The 27,633-nt window shown below is 48.9% G+C and overlaps 1 protein-coding gene across 5 annotated transcripts; it reads left to right on the top strand.

Annotated features, from left to right (window-relative positions):
* On the top strand, positions 1-27,633 carry Colec11 (collectin subfamily member 11). Of its 5 annotated transcripts, none has more exons than XM_021653586.2 (7): positions 1-221; positions 5,787-5,942; positions 10,431-10,502; positions 21,788-21,859; positions 24,899-24,952; positions 26,445-26,540; positions 26,721-27,633. In XM_021653586.2, the coding sequence occupies exons 2-7, from the start codon at positions 5,810-5,812 to the stop codon at positions 27,110-27,112; spliced, it is 819 nt and encodes a 272-aa protein (XP_021509261.1). In that variant the 5' UTR covers positions 1-221; positions 5,787-5,809; the 3' UTR covers positions 27,113-27,633. The 5 variants fall into 5 exon arrangements, with proteins under 5 accessions (XP_021509261.1, XP_060222412.1, XP_021509256.1 ...); XM_021653581.2 differs by having other exon boundaries at positions 2-221; positions 5,790-5,942; positions 26,703-27,633; XM_021653583.2 differs by having other exon boundaries at positions 3-221; positions 26,703-27,633.

Here is a 27,633-nt window from a genome sequence, read left to right as displayed (position 1 = left end):
CACAGGGCCCTGCAGGACAGCTGATGCTTTCAGGCAGGAAGCTCTTGCAGATAAGGCTGCAGCCTCAAGCAGATTCGCTGGGCTATCTGACAGCCCAGTCGGGTTCCTTCTGAGTTGGACTGCAGCTGCTCTCTGTAAATAACAGCCATGAGGCTCCTTGGAGCAGTATCTCAGCGAGCCGGTGACCATCAGGACAGTCCCTTCGCCTAGTGTGCGTCCAGGTAGGAGATGCTGCCCCAGGACAATAGGGATTAGATGGGTGTCAAGCGCAGATAGGAGCACACATTTCCAAACAGGGCTGCAGGGTAGCCACAGGCTGTGAAATTTGGCAAGGCGGGACCTTCAGTCTCAGATCTAAGCATCCTGGAGTTGGTCAGTAAGTCAGATACTAGGGTTTCAGAGTTTGTTTAGCTCAGTGGTGGAATCTCTGAGAAGCCAGCAGAGACAGATGCTGATCGATTAGTTGACAGATGGTGGAATTACAGCCACTTTTAGGTTCCTTAGTGCCCACAGTTTGGATCCATCATTTCTAACTCCAGCCTTGGGGGAGTGACATACCCCAGGCTGCCACTGAGCGCATAGAGGGGGTGAGAGCTAAGAAAGCCCTGTTCAGAGACCTACAGCTCCAAGGCCTACTCAGCTGTGGGTTTGAGGTGGAGGGGAGTGACAGGGAAGGAGGGACATTTCCCTCAGAGGAGCCATCTACTGGTGGACATCTCCCAACACCGGGAAGGGGAGAAACTCCAAAGGGAGGCCACCTGTTGTGGCCTAACAGGCTTCAGGACTGGCTGCTGTGTCCCAGTGGCCCCAGCTAGCAGCTCCAAATTAAAGGGGTGAACATTTATAGCTTGTTGCATGGCATGATGGGATGAGATTTGATGAGAAATCTTGCCTGGGAGAGCAGCACTCCCAGCCGCCACCTTTGGCTTTTATTTCCAATATTGAGACAGAGAAGGATAGACAGATCTCTCCTTACTGTAGCATTGGTAAGATCCTCTCTGTAGCTTTGTGGTAGTGGGCGTGGGAGTGTCACTTTAGGATAAGGAGGCTTCCAAATGAAGGTGCTGTTCAAAGCAGATCGTTCAGTCTGTGAGATCCAGGGCTCCACTGTGTGTTTGGTAGTGCAACTCCATGTGCTTCCCCCCTAACCTGCTCCCAGTTCATTCTTATGTGTTTCTTTTGTAAATTCCACATTTAATCTCTTCTCAGAAAGCTGTCTCTTTGATGGAAGTGGGGCCTCAGTCTTTCAGCCCTGGCTGAGAGATAAGGTTGTTGTTTTTAAAAAGATTTTGGGCTTGCTGCATAGCCTCCGTTTATAGAAACAAATTCCTTTGCTGAGAGGCAACTGACTGGGACACAGACCAGGCTTCCGGGTGGGTGTGCTGCCTCCCCATGTGCCCACCTGCCCTGCTCCACAGCAGGTCTGCAGCAGGAATCTGAGAGAGCTGGAGAATAGGGCCCTCTCACATCCACTAGCTCCGATGAGCGCTGACGGTAACGGCACACAGGCAGGCGAGTCAACGAGAGAGGAGGTGACACATGAAGAGCTGGCTCTGGAGGAACCTGCATCTCTGCTCTCTCTGCTTGTCTGCTGTGGCCTGACCTTCTGTAAAGCCATGCCGTAGGACTTTCATGGGAGGGACAGTGCTGTTTCACTGGACACCTGCTTCCTCTAGGGGATCGTTTGTTTCTATGGGATACATTCCTGTACCAGCCTGGGAGCACTGAGGAAAACAGAAACATCTGAGCACTTTTTAATCTAACAAACAGTGGATGCAGCAAGGTTTATTATTGTTTTTCTTTTTCTTTTAAAGATTATAACATCATCATCATCATCATCATCATCATCATCATCATTTTGGTTTTTTGAGATAGGGTCTCCTTATATGGTCTTGATTGGCCTCAAATTGTCTCTGTCTCCCAAGTGCTTGGATTAAAGGCATGGAGCACTATGCCCAGCTTTTCAAATCATTTAAAATTATGTATATGCATCTTTGTTGGCCTATGTGTGTGTGCATGTGTGTGCAAGTGCCAGTAGAGGCCAGAGGCATTGGATCTCCTAGAGTTCGGGTTACAGACAGTTGTGAACGCACGAGTGCTGGGAAACAAACTCAGCTCCTCTGCAAGAGTAGCACATGATCTTGAGCCATCTCTTTAGCAATCCCCATCCCTCTTTTTTTTGTTTTGTTTTGTTTGATAAAATAGGATCTTGTTATGTAGCCTGGGCCAGCTGCTGGAACTTGCCATTGGAACCCAGGCTGACCTTGAACTCATGAACTTGATATTCTGCCTCCCCAAGTTCTGGGATGATGGGTGTGTACCACCACACATGGCTTATCATTACCTTTGTAGGTCTACAGAGAAAGGAATATTTGCTGCTTAGGTAACAGCTGAGTGCTGTTAAGTTAAGAGCGTGGTAGGGGAGCATGCACTCCTTTCTTTCTTCAGTTGCTGGAAATTTCAGGACAATGACAGCAGACCAATAATCCAAGTGTGACAACCCCTGGGCCTGCAGAGTCCCGTGTAAGCTTAGGATCATTTTTCTCATGTATTTATGCATAAAGCAGCATGTAAGTATCTCTTAAAAATGAGAAGAAGGGAGTCTAAACAGTGACCCCACTCCCCCCTAACCCGCCTCATGCACATCCTTGTTGAAGCTGAGCAGTGAGTACCCAGGCCTCTCTGGAGAGTCTTCTGTGCACTGGCTCCTGTCCATGGTGGTTTTCCTCAGCTATGTGTGTGTGTGTGTGTGTGTGTGTGTGTGTGTGTGTGTGTTCCCACCCTCCCACAAGTTCAGCCATGTGTGTCCTCCTCTGCTCCCATTCCTGATTTTGTAGTCTGCCTTGATTTGTTTTTCCTCTAAATAAAAGCAGAAACTCAGCAGGCACACGGTGCTTTCCCAGCCCACCGTTTCCCCCAAGCCCCTCTGCATGTTGTCAAGTTTTCTATCTGTTGGCCCCTCACAGCTTTTGAGGATTCAACTATTGCAGGAGTGGGCATCTCATTAATTAACCCCTGGCTGCCACAGATTCTCTTCTTTCCTGCCACCCTGCAAACATGGGTAAACACACATACAGAGGGCTTGTCAATCACCAACGGCTCAGATGAAGACTGAGGGTGGGTGGAGAGTGGGAGCTGGACCTCAAAACCAGCCTCTTAAGGACAGACCAGTGTTGAGATCAGCAGAATCCGTGCTCCGCAAGCTCAGGGTTTTGTCATTGTGGTTTGAACTACACAAGGTCTTCCTCCCATTCCTCAAAGGGATGGAGGTGCCTTTCCATTTTATACCTCTGGACTTTCAGCAGGTCCCAAAGTATCAAGGGCAGGAAGTGCAATCCTCTTGGTTTATGCTCTAAATGCTACACCCTTCAATCCTGTGCCTACCCCCCAATCCTTAAGTCTCACCTCTGCTTACACCATACCCTTCAATCCTTCCACTTTCTCCCATCTTTAAGCCTCACCTCTGCTTAGGTGGCAGTCAACAACCTTTTCTTTTATTATCTCTTGTGGGGACTCTTCAGAGGAGGAGGAGGAGGAGGAGGAGGAGGAGGAGGAGGAGGAGGAGGAGGAGGAGGAGGAGTTTCACATGGTGTCCCTTCACACTGCAGGGACAGCTGATTCATCACCAGATGCAGCTTTCCTCATCTGGTACGATAGAGGCAGAATATCTGTGGACATCTTGACTCCTCCACACATTCTGGGGAGAACTCTTCCTTGGAAGCAAATGTAATAGAGGCTTGGTATTATCACAGGCTTGGTGTTAGCACAGCCAGGGAGGGGGTCTCTGCAGACAATGAAGGCTCCTGGGCGTGGTCTGTGGCCTGCTCCCTGGGCTTCTCTGTGGGCTGACAGGATGATCTCAGGCTGTGTATGTGGTCCCTTGCCTCTGATGGCTAGATGGCTGGAGTCAGGGAAGGATGCACAGCATCTTGATCTTTGAGTTGAGTAAGCTAAACCATTGCTCCATTCCCCCAAGTTTTGTTGCCTGTTAGCCATGGGAGCCTCACAGACTTCTTTGACTGAAAAGCCAAATCTAGCCCTGACCCCTCCCCAGCACTTTCTCTTCTTAGTAGCCCCAGCACTGTTCTCTGGGGCTGTAGCTTGCCATTCTCTCCCATTTCCCATAGGGTCCAGTGAAAACCAACCAGCCTTGCCTGCACAACACATCCTGACTATACCTTTTTTCTCTGCCTCTGCCATGGTGTCCCCACAACCCCTTGCCCTGGCATACTGTGGTCTTCTTTATCTGGCCTCCTCACTTCCATTCTTATTCCAATAAAGATGGTCTCCAAAGAAGAGTCAGGTGGCCCTTTTAGAAGGCCATGCCCTGACCAAAAGCCTCTCTGTTTGTTTTAGGGGAACCCAAAAGTTTCACAGTAACACCAGACTTGCGTCTTCATTCTGTTCCCTCGGGGCTTTCTCTCCTTTGCGCTCACAGGGCCAGACAACTTCTTCCCAAGTTCCATTCATGCAGAGGCTGCATGCCTTGATGCTTGACCAGGACGCCTTCTTGACAACCACTGCCCCTGTCTCTAGAGAGCAGCCCATGTATGTTCAGGCCATTTTGTCCTGCCTTTTCTCCTTGGGGAAGATTGCTCTTCCCTGCTGCCTTTGGTTTTATGTGCCCATTCTTTCATTTCTTTAAAAAAAAAAACAACCATGTTTTATGTATGTGTATACGCCTGCATATGTATGCGCACAGCAGATATGTACAGTGCCCAAAGAAGCCAGGAGAGGGCACTGGGTCCCAACTGAAGTGGAGATTAAGGTGGTGTGTACACCACCGTGGGGGTCCTGAGAGCTGAGCCTGAGTCTTCTGCAAGAGCAGCAAGTACTCTTGCCACTGAACCATCTCTCCAGCCCCTGTCTGTCTCCTTTCACTGGAAAGGAACACTTTCCCCCCCCCCCTGCGCTTCAGCTCCTAGAACTGTGGCTGGCAGAGGGATGGCACCCAAAAATATTGCTAAGTGGTTGACTGACCTGGGGGATAGGTGGCAGGAGGCTCCAGAGAGCTTCTGGGATGAATAATACTGCTGCTATTGTGTGGCTCTGATGTTCCAAGAGGACCTCCTTCCTCCAGCTTCCAGACCCAGGGTTCTGTTTGTTTGCTTGATTTTATCATTTATTTGTTTGTTTGTTTTTCAAGACAAGGTTTCTTTGTGTAACCTGGGCTGTCCTGGATTCGCTTTGTAGACTAGCCTCAAACTTACAGAGATCCACCTGCCTCTTCCTCCCCGAGTGTGCTGGGATTACAGGCATGTGTCACGGCAATTGGCTTCAGACTCAGTTTTTAATGTTGGCCTTTTTTAATGTTCTCCTCTTTTTTCTTGCCACAAATGTTGGCCTTTCTCATTCTTTCTCTTCCGTCTCTGCTTTCAAGCCATCTAGTATGGATCTGTGTTTGGACTCAGCTGTCCCCTCCCAGACGTGCTCCAAGCTCTGCAGGAGGTCATGCCTTGCTTAGGAGCTGTTGTCTTCTTTGAGTCTCTGCCATTAGGATAAGCTGGGCCTCCTGGGCAGGCCTTGTGTTCAATGACTTGTTCTGAGGAGGGGCCGGACAGAGCAAGTGACCTTCAACAAAGGCTTAGGGAGAGAGGTCTGGGCACACACGGTGCTCTAGCTGCCTGGGAACTTCAGAGACTCTCAGTGGAGGTTGGTAATTGGTATGTGATTGAGGCAATGAGAGAGGCATCAAAACCCAGAGGGGAGTGCATGACTGTGTCCTGCTGTTGGCAATGCGCTGTCTGTGTCAGAGCCTGTCACTGTTTATGCCTTCCTTCTTCCAGAAGTCAGTGTCCTGCCTGCACTCATGATGACGAGGGACCCAGCTCTTGCAGGCATGCTGATTAGCCTGGCTTTCCTGTCACTGCTGCCATCTGGATGTCCTCAACAGACCACAGAGGACGCCTGCTCTGTGCAGATTCTTGTCCCAGGCCTCAAAGGTAATGGCTACTGTTGCCCTGGTGTCGCCATGGTCATGCCTCTTGGTGTCTCAGTCTCCTGAGTGGCCTGGTACTTCAGCATAAACACACAAAACCCAGCTCTGGTCCAGGTGCATCCTGGGAAACCTGTTCATCTGTTGAGCCTGGGGTTTCCTGACCATGAGGTCAAGGTTCCACAACATGTAAACTCTTTCTAGCCAAGGAATTGGGGATTCCTGGTCAGTGATGTATATGCAACACAGCCTTCTGCCCAGGAGTCTTGTATGAAGGCCTGGCTCATATGATCGTCTCCAGCATGAGCGGAAGGCCAGAGGTCAGCCAGCCTCTTCCCTGCTTTCTGATGCCACAGTGTTTACATCCCTCTGCCTCTAGGGATGAAGCCTGCTTGCAGAAACATTTGCAAATGGAGCAACAGTCCAGGGATGTCTGTGGCTTTTCTTAAGCTGTCAATGAGTGTATCAGAGTACTCCATGTTCTGCATGAAAATGATGGCCACCCTGTAATGTTGTGCAGACAATTCAACTGGCCTTCTCTTAGGGATCTTCAGGGTTCTGACAACATCCTATGTCAGTACCTACATCCTATGACATCATCTGGGCCAGATACACAGTGACCTGTTGCGGCCACTCCTTCCTCCTTTTGCTCTCTTGTTCTTTTGCTCTTCCCTTCTCTTGCTTTCTCTCCCCTCTCTCGGGGTACCTCCTTCCCCCCATCTCTCTCTCTCTCTCTCTCTGTCTCTGTCTCTCTCTCTTTCTCACTCTTCATTTCCATCCAATAAACCTCATTGGATTTAGGATTGGTTGTGTGTATGGCATTTCAATCCCAGGTTTTGGCACCAAATGTTAAGATTTAGATAAAAATGGTCCCTAAGGGAAGGCCGGCCAGCTGAATTGCCTGCACAACATAACACACCCATCTTCCGTAGTTGGGTCAGATATTACCAAGTTATGACTAGGATGAAAGCTTTGTGTTCACAGATCTAGATCTGATTTGAGAGGATTCAAGTGGTAAATTATTTCTATGAGTGAAGAGAAAGCAGCGCTATTGACAGTAGAAAATGAGATGGCAGTTGAACTGTCAACCTGTTCTGGTAGAAAGATGGTTCATCAGACTTCATAGGAAAAAAAAAAGAAGGTAGTATAGATGGGCTCTCTCTGTGTGCAGAGAAGGTTGCAGAAGTCCCATCCCAGGTTCATTGCCTGCAGGGGCTTATTTATCACTGTGGGCAAGGAGCCCCTTCCTCCCCACTGAGCTTTGATTTTGAGGACTCAGGGTTTCCCTCCAAGGCCTCCAGCAACACCTAGACCTGGAGTCAAGCTGCCAGGGAAGGTCTCCACAGTCTTGGGTGTGGCCCTTTAGAGGCAGAGAGGTCAATTTTTTTTTTGAGACAAAGAGTCTCACTGTGAAGCCCTGGCTAGCTGGGAACTCGCTGTGTAGACTAGACGGGATTATATTTACAGAACTTTGTCCACCTCTGCCTCTGAAGTGCTGGGATCAAAGGCATGCACCATCATATCCAGCCAAAGCAACTTTTAATGATAAAGTAGTTTCAGGACATAATGCAATCATGGACAGAGCTGGGGAACTGCATTGGGGGAACATCAGAGCCTGGGCATCAAGGTGGTTTTCTGGGGATCAGCAGTGGGAAGCTCAGGGGTCTTGTCCCCCTGTTCCTACTGTGGGTAAAGTGGGGAGATTCTCCTGGAGGGTGACATTTAAGTGAAGAAGCTTTTCTGATTGGTTGAGAGACATAACATTTTTTTCACTCAGGTCCCGTGTGTGTGTGTGTGTGTGTGTGTGTGTGTGTGTGTGTGTGTAAATGTCTGTGCTTTCATGTGGACACTATAGAGCAACCTCTGGTATTGTTCCTCAGGTGCATCAACCTTGGTTTTCGAGGTAGGGTCTCTCATTGACCTTATGCTTACCAATTAATCTAGTTTGGCTAGCCAGGGGGCCCCAAGGATCCTCCTTGACTCTGTCTCCCCAGCACCAGAATTACACGTGTATACTTCTATGCTTGGCTTTTTATATGAAGTTTGTGGATCAAATCCAATCCTATACTTGCTGTGGCCAGCACTTTACTGATAGCCATCACCCCAGCCCCAAACAGCATGTTCTAAAATGTCTGCATTGGTGCACTATTTCTCATTCCTGCTAGTGTTAAGTGCTGTTTCAGGGTCTTTTGAGTCAAGAATCAAGAGTCAAGAGTCAAGAATCAATATTAACAGGTTTCAATAAAATCATAGACACGGGATGTAAGGGGAGGTCAGGTGGAAGTTGTGTGGTGGGTTTATCCTTTTTGCCTTTTTTTTTTTTTTTTTTTTTTTTAAGGGGAGAGGCCATCAGGGAAGTAGGAGTTGGTCTGGTTCACCCAGCCTTACCCAAGTTCTGATGCCCAAAGAAACTGTGGTCTGGTTCAGAGCCTGACCTTGGCGTGCTGTCACTCAGCTCTCACAGCCCAAGTCTTGATTTATGCACGCCCACCTGCCTGCCTCAAGTGAGAGAGCCATGTGCAAACTCTAGGAGCTTTTTGGAAGACTTCTTGAAAAGCTGGAAAGTGTGCTCTGGGTAACCTCTCAGTGAATACCCACAATGCACCTGCTGTGGTGGCGGCCTTCCTTCAGGTGCTCTGGAAGACCAGAGATTTCAGCCCTGTGGAGAGAAGGGTCATGGTAGCTGCTTACTGTGACACTCACAAAGAATGAGACAGGTCCCCACCCTTGGCCATCTTTGGTGGGCCTCTGCAGTGGTGGGCTTTGCTTTTGCTCCTCTGTGGGGGATTATGTTGTTCCCTTTAGTCCAGCCCCTCAGTCTAGTCCTGGTAGGCTCATCTGGATGGCCCTTGCTTCCCTGCAGCCCATGTGCTCATCCGTGTCTTGCCCCTTTCCTCAGAGCACTGCTTGGCTCTGGCTGGCTGCATCTGCTCACTGCACAGCTTCGGCTTAAAAGCCACTTCACTAGGGAGACATCTGATGTGATAGATCCCATGTCACTTTTGCTGAGGCTAGTGCCTCATTCCTTCCTGTGCTCTATGTGGCTAATGAGAAGTTTCCTGTCAATCTGACTTAAAAATATTTTTCCTCCCGGATAGCTCATACAGTGTTCCTTTTGTTGATGTTCATTCCACACTGTCGCTGACACGTCGTTGCTATTTGGCCCTGGTTTTTCCCGTGTGGTTCTCTGAAGGCTTTCAGTGTGTTCTTGCTTTCACGCATCCACCCCCACCCCCACCCCCTGTATTGGAAAGTGTGTCTGGCAGCTCTTTACAAGCTCTCAGGCTTTAGGCATCATTCTCTTTCTCTCTGTGTCTCCATGGAATTTCTGTGAGATGGGTTTGAGCATTTATGAGGGTTTTTTTTTTTTTTCTCCGATCTCAACTTGATAACTTCAAAACAAAATCATCAAGCCTCACAGATGACTGTTTCTTAGTGAGCAGAACTCCTCATCCTAATGTTTTGTCTCATGGGAAGCGAAGGAGCTCCTTCTTTTGGCCACTGCTTCCTAGCCTAGCTGTAAGGGTGGATTTCAATCAGAGGGTCCCCAGGGGGTTTGCTGTCACACACATTGCCTCATGTGGCCATGTCTTCTATCTCCCCCACCCCCGCCTTTTTTTTTTTTTTTTTTTTTTTTGACAGAGCTATGTAGCCCTGGCTAGCTTGAGATCACTATACAGATCAGGATGTTGTAGACCAAGAAGCAGGGACAAGTGGATCTTTGTGAGTTTGAGGCCAGACTGGTCTAAAACTCAGCACAGCTTTTGGTGACTTTCTGTCTTTTAGGACGGAAAAAGAAGACTCAAATTTGTGTGGTAAGGAGGTCGTTGGATCAGGGTTAGAGCGGGGTTGAATAGGTGTGTCCACCTGCGCTCTCCCGGTTCCCTGTGACCCAGCCCCTACCCTGACACCTGCACACTTGTGTGGTCAGATATCTTGACTGCTTATTTGCACATCTGTCTCTTGTACCCAGCCATTGACCCATTGACCCCTAGAACATGGAGAGCATGCATTATTGGTCACAGAATGCCCACAGGGGTGGATACCATGTGAGCTCTATGGGTCATGCTGAGTGGACGAGGTCATGCTCAGCAAGCACCCTGGTCTTTCTCCCCGCATGTCACCAGCCTACACAATGTTGCTTTGGGGGCCACCTGATACCGCCCCCTTGCTTCTTCTTCTTATTGGAATGGTGTAGAGAGTTCTATGGTGGAAAGAAGATGGGAACCAGCCCAGAACAGACAGGAGAGGGGAGAAAAAATCTGTTCCCTGAAAAATAAAGCAGGGTAGGCAAAGTTCTTCCTAAGCTTAGAGCTAGGTACCCAGAGCTTGCCCTAGTTATTCTGGTTGCAGTATGGGGTAGGGTAGGCAGGGAGTAGGGCCAGACCTACTGTCAGCACCATGGGTGAGAGCCTTTCTGATTCTGTATGGATGCATAACACCATAGCCATGCCCTAGCCAGACAGTACCTAAACAGATATGACTTCTTCCACAGGGGATGCAGGAGAAAAGGGAGAAAAAGGAGCCCCAGGACGGCCAGGAAGAGTCGGCCCAACAGGAGAAAAAGGTACTCACAGTTCCAGCCTCCATGGGAGGGAGGAAGGTGGGAGGTGGAAAAGGAAGAGATCTACTGAGACACAGGTTAGGGGAGGAAGGCATGCTGCTGGCCTACAGGGCTCCAAGCTGGGGGGAGGGAGACAGAGATTGTGTCCTGGAAACTCAGTGGTGACTCTGGGAATGCCAGGGTTCGGTCTCATGAGTAGGCATTAGATGAGAAGGGTGCAGCCATGAAGGAAGCATGGTGGAGGAGGCAGGGCACAGGCTGGGGCATTGCAACACTCCCACTTACGGAGTGGAAGTGCTGAGATGAGAGTGGTTTCCACTTTAGTAAAACAACGGGATTCTGCATGTGGTTGATGGGACTGGACTGTGCATTTAAAGGAGTTCAAGCATGTGTGTGAAGGAGCCCACACATGTACATGGATGAGAACATGTATGTTTAAGAACGAGGGTACCCATGTAGAGAACTAAGCTGTTCTCTACATGATATTGGACAGCCATGTCACATATAAAGGGGAGTCTTTTGATGCCTATCAAAAGAATCAGGACATTCAGGGAAGGAGGTGGAGGGTGGAAATGCTTCAGTTTACGTACATGTAGTAGAATTTGAACATGCATGCAAATGACAGTTGATCACATGTGAAAGAAGCCACTGTAATAGGTTTGTGTGTGGCTGCCATCTGTAGGGTGGTTTCATTTTTACTATTTTATGTTTCAAAATGTTTAATTATTTAAAAAAACTATGTTTACATGTCTGTGTGTGGGTTTGCATATGTGAGTGCAGTGTCCAGTGTCTGTGGAGATCAGAACAGGGGGGTTTTGGACCCACTGGGAGCTGGAGTTATCTGCAATAGCTACTGAGCCCTTTCCAAGGGCATTTTTATTACTTTACATGTGTATGTGTGTGATATGCACATGAATGCAAATGTCCACAGAGGTCTTTTGGAGTTGTGGTTACAGGCAGTCTATAATACCTGATGTGGGTGTTGGGAAGCCAACTCAGACCCTCAGGATGAGTGATGTGGGCTCTCTCAAGCACCAAGCCATCTCTCCTGTCCCAAGTTTTGTTGCTTTTTTTTTTTTTTTGACCGGTTCTCACTATGTAGCTCTGGCTGACCTAGAACTTGCTATGTAGGCCAGGCTGGTTTTGAACTCACAGAGATCTGTCTGCCTCTGCCTACTTTACATTTCTTTGATCATTATTAAAAGCTGTACAGCCACATGGTGGTGGTGCACATCTTTGATCCCAGCACTTGGCAGGCAGAGGTAGGCGGATCTCTGAGTTTGAGGCTAGCCTGGTTTACAGAGTAAGTTCTAGGACAGCCAGGGCTAAACAGAGAAACCCTGTCTCAGGGCGAGAAAACCTGTAAAGTAAAGCATTCTCAAGCCAGGAGTGGTGTGATGTGTGCCTCTGCCCCAGTGTCCCTTCAAAGAGGCCCACATACAACCCCAAGCTCGAGTGTGTGCTTCCTGCTTGTTGCTGCCCTTGTGTTTGTTGGTGTGTTGGCACTGTGCTCTGCCTCCCTAACAAATTTCACTTCCTCCACGTCTCTTGTTTTCCAGTTGTGTCCAAAATATAACAAATGTGATTATGCAAGCCCACAATCCAGCACTCAGCAGGCTGAAGCAAGGAGGGTGGTTAGTTTGAGGCCAGCCTGGGCTGCACAGTGAGATGATGTCTCCGGAACAAAACAAACAGAAACGAACCCTAGAAAATAAGGCCAAAGCAAACATTAATACACGGTGTTCAACCAAAGCAGCATATTCCAGACAGTGATAATAATGACAGTTCGGTGCCAGAAATGAAGGCCAGCTGAAGGCATGGGCAAAAGCATTGACCAGACCAGAACAGATACAAGAAGGTTTAAGGAAGAAATGCACTGCAGGAGACTAATGCTGGCCTGAATTCAGGGAGGGGGTGGGGAAGGGAGAGGGAGAAGAGTGAAAGAGAGGGTAAGAGGACAAAGGGGAGAGAGAGTGTGGGAGAGGGGGAAAGTGAGGGAGAGAGGAAAGGGGAGGGTATGAGGGAAAGGCAGAGGGGGGTTAGTGGAAGAGGGGGAGAGGAGGGAGAAAGGAAGAGAGAATGAGAAGGAGAAGGGAAGGGAGAGTGAGAAGGAGAAAGAGAGAGGGAGAGAGAGAGGGAGAAGGAAAGGAAGAGGGAAAAGAAAGAGGAGACCCTGAGATGGAGTTCTTTATAGAGGTTAAGGGGAGCTACATGGTCTGACTTTGTGTCCAAGTGTGGGTTTGTATTTAGATAGACAAGCAGGCACCTTACTATCTTGTTAAGCAGTAAATGTTACAGTCATTGTTCTTGACCATGTCAGGTGAGGTGCATAGGCTCTAGGTGTGTGTAAGAGGTCACAGGCCACCGGGGTCTGATTGTTAATGTGGGATTTTCCGATTCTCTTTTTTGAGGGTCTCATGTATCACAGTCTGGCCTTGAACTTGCTATGCAGCTGAAGATGACTTTGAAGTCACCCTCCTGCTTCAGCCTCCTGAGTGCTGAGGTTATAGGTGTGCACCAGTACAGGTCCTGGCTGCTTTTCCTGTTGGGACAGGATGCTCTAACCAACGCAATTCCAGGAAGAATTTATTTTTGACTCACAGACTGAGGTTAAAGCCTGTCATCTTTCACACTGGCAGAATTTGAAGCCACCCACTATTATTTAAACAGCCTGATCTTATATAAATAAAATCAAGTGGAGATCCCAGGAGGTGGGCCTGTGAGTGACCGGCACCTCAGTGGATGCTGTGGCAGGTGCTCAGTGAGGGCCACCGTTGAAGAGCACATCATCATTTCTTTTTATACTTGACACTCCAGTAGGAAGGCAGTGGGGACAGGTCTATATTGTTCCAAATTTTGTGTTCCTGCGGCTCAGCCTAACACTGGTACCCTGAGAGCCCTCTATTTATCTATATATCTTGGGATTTAATATTTTTAAGTATCTTTGAAGTCCCTATGTGATCTCAGCTCTGGCTGAGGGCCCTGATTGTGTGCCCTGCCCCCCAATCCCAACCGCCCAAGAAGGCACTGATGGTGGCTGGTATGAATAGGCCTGCTGCTGCTGCTGCAGGCAGCCTTTCCCAGGGCAGTGGGCTCCCCCTGCTCTGGGTCTGAAGAGCTCAGCTTCTACCAGGTGTAACTAGTGCTCAGCTGGGGCTGGTCTGGAGGGAGTGGCTGACTTGCAGAGTGAGCAGCCCCCTGCCAGGGAGAAGGGCCTGCCAGTCTTACTGAAACAAAGGCAGGCAGAGTGGAGCCAGCAGAACCCCCTGCTGTCCTCTGCCCTTTATTGAGACAGGAACGGTATCTATATTTCTGGGTTGAGTGCTGTGTGGCAGGCACAGAGTGGCACGGCTGATATGACCTGATATGTGTGTGTTGTCCCAGATTTTTCTGTCTCATTCCCAGACTCACCCTGTGACAAGAGCAGGTGGCTGCCCCATTCCCCTGCCATAGAGGCCGGGGACCCTCCTGGCACAGACAGCGGAGGGCAGCTGCACCAGCACTGGGCTGTCATGAGCTGTAGCGCACACGCCATCCTTCATAAAAATCGCTGAGGAGGCTGAATTTCAAGTGCCCCCTTTGCCCCATCTCCACTTCAAAGGGCTCTGATATCTTCATTAAAATTAATAAGAATCACGCGCCTGCTGTGAGCTGCCCACCCACTCCTCTCCTCCTGCGTGTCTGGAGAACAAATGGGAGCCAGCCCACTTCTCGTTAGAGTAATGGGCTGTTAGGACGGCAGGTCACAATGGCTCTGAGTGTTCTGAGTGCTGCAGTCAAGCTTCCCCTCTTAAAGGCACAGGCTCTAAATATGTCTCAGCCCAGCTGAGCTGGTGTGCATATTGCATAAAGCTTGCTGTCCTGTGGAGCAGCCAGAAGACCTTCCTGGAAGTGGGAAGGAAGTGCAAGCTTTTGTTGGAATCGCCTCCTGCAGGAGCTTTAGCCTTATAACCACAAGGCAACACTCTGTCCATGAAGCTAAAGCGAGTCTGTGACCAAAAATGGAGGATGAGCAGACAGTCTCATGTCTCCATGTTATTCATCCTTTCTTCTTCCTCAACACATCCCAGTGATAGGACAGTCATCGTCATCATCCGACCCCATGCGCAGCTGTGATGGTAGAGGGTCAGGCTGAAGGTTTGGGGCAGGAGGAAATGAGGTGGTAGACATGAGAGGTAGAGCCACCTATCCGCCACCCTGATTGCCACTGGCCACTGGCCTGCGCTCACAGCAGTCACAGCAGGACCCCAGGAAGCCACTGCTTGCCTTCCTACAGTTCCGAAAGACCATGAGCCTGCACAAGACCTTCAGCCCTGGTTCTTAGAAGTGCAGTCCTCCAACCCGTCCTGAGCTAGTGAGGAGTAGGCTTGGGGCACTCTGTGGCCACCAGTGCAGAGGCAGAACGTCTGCTGTCCAACAGCTGAGGAGGGTTGGTTGGAAGCCCTGATGAGGAGTCAGGTGACACCAGTCTTGGTAGAATCTAGTCATTTGGTACCTGCCTGCGATCTATACATGGCACTCTGGCTTCCTGAGACAGTGACTGGGGTTCTGGGGACACTGAGGCCATCATTTGCAGGCAAGGAAACAGATTTAAAGATGATTACAATTTATCCAAAGGATGTGTGAATATGAAGTGGTGGCTCACATCTTTAAACCCAGCACTCGGGAGGTAGAGGCAGGTAAATCCTTGTGAGTTCAAGGCCAGCCTGGTCTACATAGTGAGGTCCAGGCCAGCCAGAACTCTTGTGAATGGAGATCTGGGACTTAGGTGTGGGTCTGTCTCGTGTAGTTTATGCTTGGAACCACGGAACAACTGTATTCACTGGTTCACAGTGTGACCTGTGGAAATCACCTCCCTTTTGAAACTTGCTTCTGTGCTGAAGCAGAAGATGGCTGGGTCAGTCAGCTTGTGCCGCCTGGGGGTGCCACAGGTTAGGACTTGACCTATGAAGATTTGTTTTTATGAGCAATGGAGGCTGGAAATCCAAGGTGGGGCAGGGCTGTTTTCTTTACGGTTTGCAGACATCTGCCTTTTTCCTGTATCCCCATGCAGCCTGTCCTCGGTGCATACTGTGTGTCTTCTCTTATAATGCCACCAGAGCTGTCGGATCAGAGACCAGTGCAGTGAGCACCCATGGTCTTTTTAAGGATCCTACTCTCAAGTCCTGCAGAACAGGACTTCAGCACAGACTTTTTGGATGGACTTCTCAGCTCATCAAAAGATAGAAATGATGGGCTGGGATGTGGCTCAGTCAGTAAAGTGTTTGCCATGATGACCTGAGTTCAGTCCCCCAGAACCCATGCAAAAGAGTCAGGCATAGTGGTACATACATATAATCTCAGTGCTGAGGAGGCAGAGCCTAGCCAAATTGGCAAGTCCCAGGCCAGTGAGAGACCATGTTTTAATAAATACCTGACCTTTGGCCTCCACACACACAAATGGATACATATATATACACACCTATCATGGCAATGAGGATGATGTGACATTGAGCTTAGCAGACCTAGGACACATGCTGTCCTGGCACAGCATACCAGAAGTGTCTGCATTGTTCCTTACTGGTGGAGGAGGGAACAGACCTACCTTGGGGTGCCATACACCTCACTGCAGCCCCTCCCTTGCTCCTTCTGCCTTCAAGGATTAGGTGGTGGTGGAATCACAGGCAGATTGAAAGAAGCAGACTCCATGCCAGTCCTAGCAGGCTTTGGTGCCCATCAATCACCTGGGACTGTGTTAAAGTGCAGGTGCACATCGTCCCGGCCCCTGGGGCTGTCTGTGTGGCTTGTCACACTTCCAGACACTGCCTGTGATGATGGATGGTTGTTACTGGGGACACATATGTCCCACCTGCTATGTGCCAGGTGCAGTTCTGGGTGGTGGGCCTGTCCCTCCAGCATCAACTAGGGGCGCACTGCCAACCCCGTTTCATAGGTGCAGACCAACACAGGGGCCACCGAGCCAAGCTCTGAGGTGGCAAAGAGCCACTGAGCAAGGCCATTGGGAGCAAGTGGGGAGGGGGAGAAGACAAACAGTTCATTTATGGGTATTTTCTTTCAAAATACTTTACTATAGGATATAAGGCTTATTCTTATTTTAAAATCTATTATTTTCTGTGTATATTTATATTCCATGTTCCACATATACTTGGTTCCAAAAGAGGCCATTTGATTCCTTAGAACTGGGGTTATGTAGATGGTTGTGAGCTGCCATGTGGGTTCTGAGAACTGAACCCAGGTCCTCTGAAAGAGCAGCTAATGCTCTTAATCACTGAATCATCTCTCCAGCGCCTTGTATTATACATGTTTTGAGACAGGATCTCATTCTATAGCTTTGGCTGCCTTAAAACTCACTATGTAGACCAGGGTGGCCTTGAACTCACAGGGATTTATCTTCTTCTGCCTCCAAAGTGCTGGGATTAAAGGTGTGCACCACCACATCCCCCTTGCATTTTTTGCTTTTTTGAGGCAGGGTCTCACGTAGCCCTGGGTATTTCTGAAATTACTAAATAGTCAATGATGACCTTGGACTTCTGGTGTTCTTACATGTATCTCCCAAGTGCTAGGAGTACAGGCATGTGCTGCCATGCCAGTTTATGCCACGCTGGGGATTGCATTTGGAGCTTTGTGTATGCTAGCAAGCACTCTGCCAACTGAGCTGTACCCCAGCCCCAGATCCTAGGTTTACAGAGGTGAAAACAGAGGCTCAGAGAGATTAAACAACTTAGCCAGGGTAGCTTTGCTCCATAGGGTTAGAAAGGATGCACAGACTCAGGGCTGCCTTACCCCTTGTCCCCCAGACCTTGGCACATCTTAAACCAATGGCATCAATGTTATGTGGGAACTTGATAGCACTGTCCAGCACTCAGGGACCCAAGAGGCCCCCTAAAGGCTGCAAGCTGCTGCCTCCACTGGCCAACTGGCAGTGTTTGCTTTCTAGGGTTCCAGACTTGGAGCCTACCTCAACATGTCCTTCACATCCTCTGGGCTGAGTCACTGCTGTCTCCACTGTGCCTTGTTTTCCCACATACTTGCTCTTGGTTCCTGCATACCCTGATGGTGGGCTTGGCACCTACTCTTCTCCAAGGACAGGAGGTGAGTGTGGTGCCAGCTGGAACACCAGGAGCCAAGTGTCAGCCACAGCTTTGAATTCCTGCTCCTGTTGGGTTAGAGATGGGCTGTAGCCAAGTGATCATAAATGAGCCTCAGGTTGTGGGACTCTCATTGCTCAACTGAGTTGGACAATAGAGTGCAAACTGATTGTTCTGTTAAGGCGGGGATTTTGCATGAGAGAAAAATCACCTCCAGGGATTTTTGAGCCTCTTTATCCTGTCTACCTATCACCTCAGAGACCCCAGCCTTCTTCTACCCTATGTGGCTGGAAGGCTGAGAAGGCAGAGCTGTGGTGACTTTTCCTCTGCCACAGCCTTGAATTTTTCAAAGGGAAGCAGCCCCATGGTGGACTAGACAACACTGGATTCCTTCCCATCTTCCCCTACACAGCACATAATGGAGTTTACACCCATACTCAGGACCCTCAATCCCGCCAGCCTTGTGGTAGCAGGCAACAGATCTCCTGCCAAGGTTTTGGGCATTTAGTGGGAGCTGGCCTTTCTAGAGTTAGGATCTTTGCTTTTCATTTTTTAGGACCCAGCTACCCAGCCCCTGTCCATATGGGAATGTGGCAAACTCTGGTATTGGAATTACCCATCTGTTCTTTATACACAAGAGCAGTTCAGAGGCATGGAGAGTCCCCAGCTGATAGATGGGCAAGCTAGACCTTATATTCCCCAAACACTGTGTGAACGTGGGCTGGACAGGTCAGCTCACTGGCTGGCATGCAGGAGGAGTAACTTTGGACTCCTGCATTTGGGGAACTGCTATAAACCCACCTCCACTGTGGGGCTTCAGTGGGTTGTCTTGATATGCCCAATCTGTGGCATCCAGGCTTCATGCAGCCAAAGACAGCTTCAATTACAGCTCAACACAAAACTACCAACTTATTTAAAACATGAGACGTCATTCTCCATTGGGCAGGGTCCTGGAGCTCTGCTTCCAGATGGAGAGCAGGGATTTTGTTTCTCTCAGGGGCAGCTAGAGCATTTTAGGGTGAGGCCTGAGCATACTAAGCTGGGGTGTGGAAAAGGTTTTCCACAGAGTGTTACACTTTAGCTCTTTCAGCATGAGGTCACAGGTGGCAATGGAAGCTTGGATGTTCCAAAGCAACACCAAAGTGCTAAAGGTCTTGGTCAAGCTGCTATGCTAAGCACGGCAGAGGTTTGGGCCAATGCCCATGCCTGGTCGGATTGCAGCGAAGACACAGTCCTGGTGAGGCCCGGGGTTTGTGGGCTGAAGAACAGGCCCAGTGAGATGCGACCTGGCGGAGGATAGATGAGCAACCTCAGACGGTCTTGAAGTGAGAAAGCTTGAACCTTTATGTGTGAAATCAATGGCAATATAAACCCTGGGCAGAGGGAGGGATTTCCAGGGTGAATGTGTTTGATTCACTGGGGTCAGGGAGTGCCTTACTTATCTTATGGGAGTGGGGGTGTGGATCTCCAAACACAATTGAAGGTCACTGCTGGACTAAGATCCTTAGCAGGGTGGGGCATTCTAGGAATTGCAACGTCAGGGGAAAGGTCTGGCTAGTAATCTGTCCCGAGGGCTGTGTGACCTCCTTATAAGACCTGGAATCACCCAGATCAGGGGAGACTTAAAACTCCACTGAGAAAAGGGAGTCTGTCATCATAGACCAAACACAAATAGTTGGCTATCAGAGACTTCAACCTTACCCAACAGAGCCCCACAATGAGATACTTTTGTGATTCCTTTAAAAACTCAATTGCAAGGTCTAGAATGAACTATGCAGATGTCAGAGGAGTATTGCAATTTCAAAAGATTTCAATCCCCTTCCTTCCTTGTTCCTTAACTGATCTCTCTAGATTCCTTCTTTATCAGTGTCAAGCCCTACTCTGCCCCCATCACACACCCACTGCCTTTCTTCCTCCTTGTCTGTGATACTGGAGCCCAGTGCCCTCTGGCTACCCAGGCCAGAAGCCTTGACCTTACCTCACATCCCATCGCTGAGTTGCCGTCAACTCCCAGACACCTGCTGGTTAGAAAGCTTCTTTTTAGTCTCCTAGATGCTGTCTGGCTAGCCACCAGCTGTCCTCAGTGCTTGCCTTGCCCACTTCTCAAGCATGGCCAGGTTTCCCAAGCAGGAATCTGCTCTCTCCACCTTCAATTCCTGACCCTCCAGTGGCTCCCACAGCTCCGTGAATGCACGGTGCCCTCACTCTCAAATGCCTTCAACTTCCTGATGTGTCAGGGCTCCTTGCCTGAGTCACCTCTGGCTTCTTTCGTCTTTTACACTTTTACTTCCTTGGGTTGCAATTGCCAGATTGTCTCCTGTTGTAACACTTAAAAAGTGACTTTTATTTATGTTTTTTATATCTCTTTCTCCCTATTCCACCTCAATCCCTTCCAACATCCCAACACCAGGTAGGAGAGAGAACGGGTTATTGGGAGAAGGGATGCAGTTCTTTTAGCTGCTTTCTGCTGGTTAGGGTCATCATATTCCTTGGAGCCAGTCCAGTCCTTGTTTCAGGAGATCTCCAACTTCTTGTCTCGCTGCATCAACAACAACAGGAGCTGAAGGCGGGAAACAGCAGCAGCCTTGTTCTTTCTCAGAGTTCTTCCACACTCCCCGGGTTCTGGCATTTATTCTCTCTCTAGAGTCCTTAGATTTAAACTATCTGTAGCTGGCAAAGGCTCCTCTCAGAGTCTGCACGAAGCAAAGAGTTTGCTGCTGTGGACTAACAGAATTAATTCCCACACCTGGAATTAAAACAAAAACATGTTTATATCCACAATAGTCCCCTGTGTCCTCAGCCCATACCCTGTATCCTGCTGGACTAGTCACTTGTTCTGCCCTTCCACCCCACAGAGACTTCACCCATATCCATTTCTCCTGGTACCAGGAAAGTGGAACTGTTTTCAAATCAGCAGATCATGATTCTTGACCCAGTTCTGCTGGACTTTCAGAGTCCAACCTGGTCAAGTCACTTAGTCCTAGAACTGCCTCTATGCAGCTAATCAGTTTTAGAGGCAGTAAAGGAAAATAGGTGTGCATGAATGTGCTTTGCAAGCAACCATTTTGTTCTCATGCTCTTTCCATGGATGGTGTGTTTTCTGATCAGCTGTGGCTCTCTGGAGCCAGTGCTCTGTCTTTGGGATTCCATCTGTTCTGCACTGGGAACATTCCACCCATTCCAGCACTGGGAGGCCCTTTGGAAAGTGCTCTGCTATGAGGTGCGTTATCAGCACACAGTGGCAGCTTCCCTCCTGTCAGTCTTGAGCGATGTCTCCGCTGAGCTTCCATTTGTCTCTGTGACCCTAGAGGCAACAGAAGATTGAAAGATCATGCATCTTGACCACACATGAGCCTGTCCATGGTGTAGGTGGTGCCTGTCTCTCCCGCAGGGCTTCTCTGTATGTGTGCTTTCTACTTGTGCTTTGGTGTCTCATCACTGGGTTGCCCAAACGATTACCAGGAGCATCACCAAGGGAGTAAGGACACTCAGGGAAGCATGTGGCGTTGATTTGTTGTGGATCTTGGAAGGGACAGCTGGCCTCTGCTTTATTCCAGTGACCAGTGTTCTCTGGGGTCAGGTAAGGCCAGCTACTGCCCCATCTTGCAGTGGATGAGAGATAGCATAAGGGCTCGTGACCTTGCATGACTAGAGTGAGCATGTGCTGACGGGAAGCAAGAACAGGCACTGTGCTACAGACCTGCAACTCATTAGGCATGCAGAGAGCATTCTGGGTACAACTCCCTGTGCCATCTGTTTCCTGAAGACCTACCTTCAAATGCAACCAGAGGGGATGCCCGGGGCTTCCCATGAGCATCCAGTTGTGTCTGTATTCCAGAGTGGTGATTTGGGTTTGGCTGTGAGAACAAGATTAGGAGACACCATAGAGCTAGGATATAGGTCAGGCACCTGCCCTTCCTGATCCTGGCTCAGAGGAGAACTGGCCTTGACTGAGTGACTCAGGAGTCACTGAGTCTGTCTTCCTCCCTTCTGCCACTGGAGTGACTCATATCCTCATTTGGAAACAAAACCAGTGGGCTACCTGTGAGGAGTCCTCCTGACAGTCATGTATGTGCCCTTGAAGAGCTGTACTTTATGCAGTCTCTCTGTGTGTGCATGTGTGCACATGTGTGATGGTGAGGAGGGGGCATATCAGATCCCCTGTGCATCAGTCAACGTTGACCTTCTTGTTTTCTACAGGAGACATGGGGGACAAAGGACAGAAAGGCACTGTGGGCCGCCATGGAAAAGTTGGTCCCATTGGCACTAAAGGTATTTGTGACACACTTCTCACCCTATAATCACCTCTAGGCTCATAGTGTCTGAGAACAGCCACCGACTATGTGGCTTTGCCTGGAGTTCTTGTTTCATGTGTTGCCTTGATAAACATTGTTGCGAGGGATTGCAGGCCCTGTGAGCATGGGGTGGGTGGAGTCTCACCATCCCGCAGCACTTATGGAACACTTAACCTCCTGGATGCAGGGTCCAGATCCCGAATCTTCAGCTACACCTTCCTAAACAAGCATGATGAACGGATGAGAGATTTGCATGGTCAGGATGAGCTGTGTCATGAATTCACCCCAACTCACAGGTTCATTTTCCCAGTCTTTTGAGACTGTGGAATGATTCTCAGCCTGAACAGGGTATAAGGTGGCACCAGCAAGTCTGAGAATAGAAACTTCTGGCAGCACCTGATGCTACCTACGTGTGACTTGGGCAACTTTGGCAGGTTAGGACCCCTCCCCTGTGGCCGGGATGTCAGGTGCAAGGGAGTTAAGGGATAGCTGAATACTGTCCTGTCCTGTTTTATGTTCTCTGCCCCGAATTCAGCCAACAGATGTGTTCTGAACTAGAGGGACAGAGTAATCATGTAGCTTTTTATGTGATCTCAGTGAAGTCTCCCTGTGGACCTGTTGTGGTTTGGCAATGGGGAGACTCAGCTTGGGTGGCCAGTGGCTGGCAAAGAGCTGTGCTTGCAATCAGAGACAAGAAAGGAATTTGGCTGTGGTCTTCCCAGCTCTGTCTTGGGTTCTTATACCAGAGCAGGTTGACTCTTGTCTCTGAGATGTTTTGGTTTGAAATCTGAGCTGTGAGTTGGTTTGGGTGGTTTGTTCTGACCCACACCATGGACCTGCTGCAGCCCTTGGCTGCCCTTGAGGAAAGAGACCACTGACCAGGAGTGTTGGGGAGGTGGAAACTCAATGCTCTTCTCTGGGAAGAACCTGCTGTCAGACAGCATCCCCATAGCATGGGTGCTGAGGGGCATCTCTGTGATGAGCATTTGAGGGACATGCAGGCTACACTTTACAGAACCAAGACAAAGAATCGAGCTCATAAAAGCTGCCATTGTCATTGTTCCAGCCGCACAGTTCAGTGGCGCCAAGACATTCACAATGAGATGCAACCAGGCCCACTGTTTCCAAAAGCTTATCAACCCACAGAGCTGCACCATTAAGTAGCAACTCCCTCCCTCCCCTTCCCAGCTCTGACACCATCCCTCTCCTCCTCAGCTCTGACAACCCAGAGTCTGCTTTTTGCCTCTGGGAATTTGTCTATCCTACAAATGGGATTTGTCCTTTGTGCCTGTCTCATTACCCTTAACATGATGCTTTAGAGATTAATCATGTAGCAGTTATTAAAATTCTCTTATTTTAAGGCTGAATAATACCCATTTCACAGAGAAACCATGCCTTGTTTATCTAAGGATTGTGAGAATGCCTTACCTGGGGAGACATTAATGATATCTATCTCTTTGTCCTAAGGACCCCACAGCAAACCAAAGTACTGTCCCACCGAAGTCCAGCCTAGAGAACAAATGGATTTATTGGGCGATTTATTGGGCTTACTTACAGAGCACAGATGAGGGGTTACTTGCAGAACTGTGGGGGACCCCAAGGATATGACACTGAAAAGTTACATTGGTGGAGTCCCCACTTCTATGGAAAGTTAAACTTTCCTAGATGAGACCCCAAGACTCCAAGGTCACATGAGATCAGGGAAGAACTGCATGTGAATGGCTGGCAGGAGTGGCTGGAATCTTGGGGAAGGGTCCAGCGTCCCTCCCCATTTCTCCATTAGTCATAATCTGATGGCATCTTGCAAATACGTACAACTAGTATGATGAAGATAGTGGGTGACTGATGCAGAAGACTGTGTCCTACAGGACAATCTCCCAGTCTGTGGACATTCAGGCCATCTGTCCCTGTTGGCTGCTGTGGACAGTGCTAGAAAGAGTGAGGGGAAGACAGAAGGAATAAATATTCTTTTCTACACAGCATGTGTTGTGGGCACATCTCCAAGTCTCATGGGGAGAGCAGGTGCACCTTTATTTGGCTTTGATTATTTGATTGGTGTTGCCTCCAGGGCTGTCCTCTTGGATCCTGAGGTTCTGATGGTCTTCAAGGTCCCAGCAGAACACAGGGGAATGAGTTGGGCAGAGGCTGCCAAAATGCTTCTCTCCTTATATGAATGGACTGTGTATCTGCAGATGTGGAACTCATAGCCCTTCACAGAGGCAGATCTATCCTCTGAGCAAGAGGGACAGTGCATTAGGGATTAAAAAATGGCTGATGTAGACACACACACAGATAAACACACAAACACATACACATGCACAGCTTGATATCAGAGTATCACAGTGGTTGGACAACTTCATTGCTGTAATTTTATTATATACAATGTGTGTGTGTGTGTGTGTGTGTGTGTGTGTGTGTTGAGGAGATTGAAGGCAAGGGATTAGGAGGCTTGCCCTGCCTAGCAGGAGTTTAGGCAGGAGTCCTGATATTTGGTCCCTTCTGTGACACTACATTACCTGGAGTGGATCCAGAGGATCTTGGGTTATAGCTTGGGATTATCAGGGCAGTCTACCCTTCCTGGATCTGGCTATTCCTAAGCTCACTCCACCTCCAATTTTGTATTCACCTGGATTTTTCTGTTGTGCTGAGCAATGTAGATCTGCCTCCCATCATCTGCTTGTGGTGTGAATTAACCATACAACGCCACCTGTAAAGCATTCTCTGAGGGGCCAATATCCCCAGAGCCAACTTTCAGTATGCCATTGCATGCTCCCCCCCAGACCCACGGACAGCAAATGTCCATGTTTATAAACAGCCTGAAGAGCTGACCATAGAACATGGTGATGGGGAGGGATGGATGGAGATTAAGCCCATCGCATATGCTGTGCAAGTCTACCTGAACTTCAATAAAGTCTACCTTCAGTTTCAATAAATGAGATTTTGAACTTCACACATTCTAATTCAAGGGACAGCTCCCCTTCAAATGCCAACTCTAATTTTTCTTTTTTTGCCACAGGTGAAAAAGGAGATTCTGGTGACATTGGACCGCCCGGTCCCAGTGGAGAACCTGGTATGACAGACATCAAGGACCAGAACATTTTAATCAAGTCTATTAAGTTTATATTTTAAAAACATAAACCATGGGACTGGAGAGATGGCTCAGTGCTTAAGAGCACGGACTGCTCTTCCAGAAGTTCTGAGTTCAATTTCCAGCAACCACATGGTGGCTCACAACCATCTCTAATGTGGTCTGATGCCCCCTTCTGGCATGCAGATGTACATGCACATAGAACACTCATACACATAAAAATAAATAAATAAATCTTAAAAAAAACAACCATGGGGCTGGAGTGATAGTTCATATGTTAAGATCACAGGCTGGAGTGATAGTTCATATGTTAAGAGCACAGGCTGCTCTTCCAGAGGACCTGGGTTCAACTTCTAGCAACCACATAGCAGCTGACAAACAGTTTGTAACTACAGTTCCAGTGGACCGGAAACCCTCCTCTGGCCTCTGGGTCACTGTAGACACACATGGTACACAGACATACATGCAGGCAAAACACCCACACATATAAAAGAAAACACTTTTAAGTAATAATAATAAATTAAAAAGAAAAAAAGCTACATGTGACTGCATGAAGTGCCGGGTTCTGTCCTGGGTATCTCATAAATGGGGAATGGGTGCACCCCCTTCCTAGAAGTCATCAGGTGAAGGCAGGGGGATCAGAAGTTCACGGTCATCCTTGGCTACATGGCTGTGCTACAAGAGATCCTGCCTCTAAACAAACAAACACAAATGAAACAACAAAAACAACATAGTTAGTGAGGGTAAGGTGCTCATGCTCCCCTTGTGTACCCCCCATGGGGCACTGGGACACACGTTTACACACAGACATGATGTTGGAAGGAGGAAGGAGATAGTGGGAGTAGGAGTGGCCAAGAGAAACTATCGGGGTGAACATGACCAAGATACATTACATACGTGTATAAAATGTCACAGTGAGGCTGGAGAGATGGCTCAGCAATTAAGAGCACTGACTGCTCTTCTAGAGGACCCCGGTTCAATTCCCAGCACCCACATAGCAGCTCACAGCTGTCTGTAACTCCAGGATCCAACACCCTCACACAGACATACATACGAGCAAAACATCAATGCACATAAAAAAATAAATTAATTTAAAAAGTCACAATGAAGCCCACAATTGTGTATAATTAAGGCATGCCAATGAAAATACATAAAAATCACAAACTGAATCTACAGTGGACGGGAAAGGAGGGAGTCCAAGTAGCTGATAGCTTCTTGTCAGCTTCGTGTCAGGTTGTCTCTGCTGTGGGCTATTCGAGTCTGTTTTCTCTACTGTTTTCACCTTCTCAGAGTTGTAGTCTAGCTACAAGGCATCAGTCTGTATAGTAGGCTCAGGCATACCTGCCTAAAGGTAGGGACACTCATTTCCTGATCTTTTTTTCAGCAGCATATGTATTTGGGGTGTGTGTGTGTGTGTGTGTGTGTGTCCTTCTTTTCCAGACAGGTACCCTATATAACAGGCTGCTTCTTGCAGGAATCCCATGTGAGTGCAGCCAGCTGAGGAAGGCTATTGGGGAGATGGACAACCAGGTCACTCAACTGACAACTGAGCTAAGATTCATAAAAAATGGTACGTTGGACTGAGGCCTTCCCCTTCCCTGGTCCTCCCTCCCCCTCCTCCCGGAAGCTGGCTTCCATGTGCTGCTCAGCGCCCACTGCCTCCGCGCCTGTGGCCGTGGTGTGGTGGAGCACGTTGAGTTTGTTTATAGAAATGCAAGTGCTGGCCTTTCAGCACTGCCCTCCCCTGCAGCTGTTGCTGGCGTGCGTGAGACTGAGAGCAAGATCTACCTGCTGGTGAAGGAGGAGAAGCGCTATTCGGATGCCCAGCTGTCCTGTCAAGGCCGGGGAGGCACACTGAGCATGCCCAAAGATGAGGCAGCCAACGGCCTGATGGCTTCGTACCTGGCACAGGCCGGCCTGGCCCGTGTCTTCATTGGCATCAATGACCTGGAGAGAGAAGGTGCCTTCGTGTACTCGGACCGCTCCCCGATGCAGACCTTCAACAAATGGCGCAGTGGAGAGCCCAACAATGCATATGACGAGGAGGACTGTGTGGAGATGGTGGCCTCAGGGGGCTGGAATGACGTGGCTTGTCACATTACCATGTACTTCATGTGTGAGTTTGACAAGGAGAACTTGTGAGTGCTGATAGGCTGTAGCTCAGGGGAGACAGCCATCTGAACCCCACCCTTTATAGACAAACCAGCGGCCACAGGCTACCCCTGAGCACCAGTCGCCATGTCTGTCATGTCTGCCGGTTCCTTTCCACACGGAAGTGCAGAGCCTCGTTGATGAAGGGCTGTTTGAACCGCAGGAGGGAAGAAACCTTGTTTCCGGGAGCTGCTCTGAAGGTGAAGTTTTATCATCTGTGAAGAGAGATTCGTTCATTTTCAATCACCACCCAGAAGGATGCTGTGAAGCTCCTGCCTTGGTCCAGGTGCAAGACATAGTAAATGTTGCAGCAATTTTGTATACAAACAGTGGCCATGAGGGCAGGAGCTGCCGCCCACCCTTTAAACTACACAACAAGTACTCACGTGCTGGTGACATGTTTCTGTGTGTTACTCTATCACCTAGGTTCTTTTCACTATTATCCAGGTAGGAACTCTGTCACTCTGCTTCAAACCTGTATTTCAGGAATACAAATAAATTCTCCCAATTTA

The sequence above is a fragment of the Meriones unguiculatus genome, chromosome 1 (assembly GCF_030254825.1).
Source record: "Meriones unguiculatus strain TT.TT164.6M chromosome 1, Bangor_MerUng_6.1, whole genome shotgun sequence".
Lineage (NCBI taxonomy): Eukaryota > Metazoa > Chordata > Mammalia > Rodentia > Muridae > Meriones > Meriones unguiculatus.
Note: the sequence above shows the minus strand (reverse complement) of the source record. Positions and strands in the feature narration are given on the sequence as shown.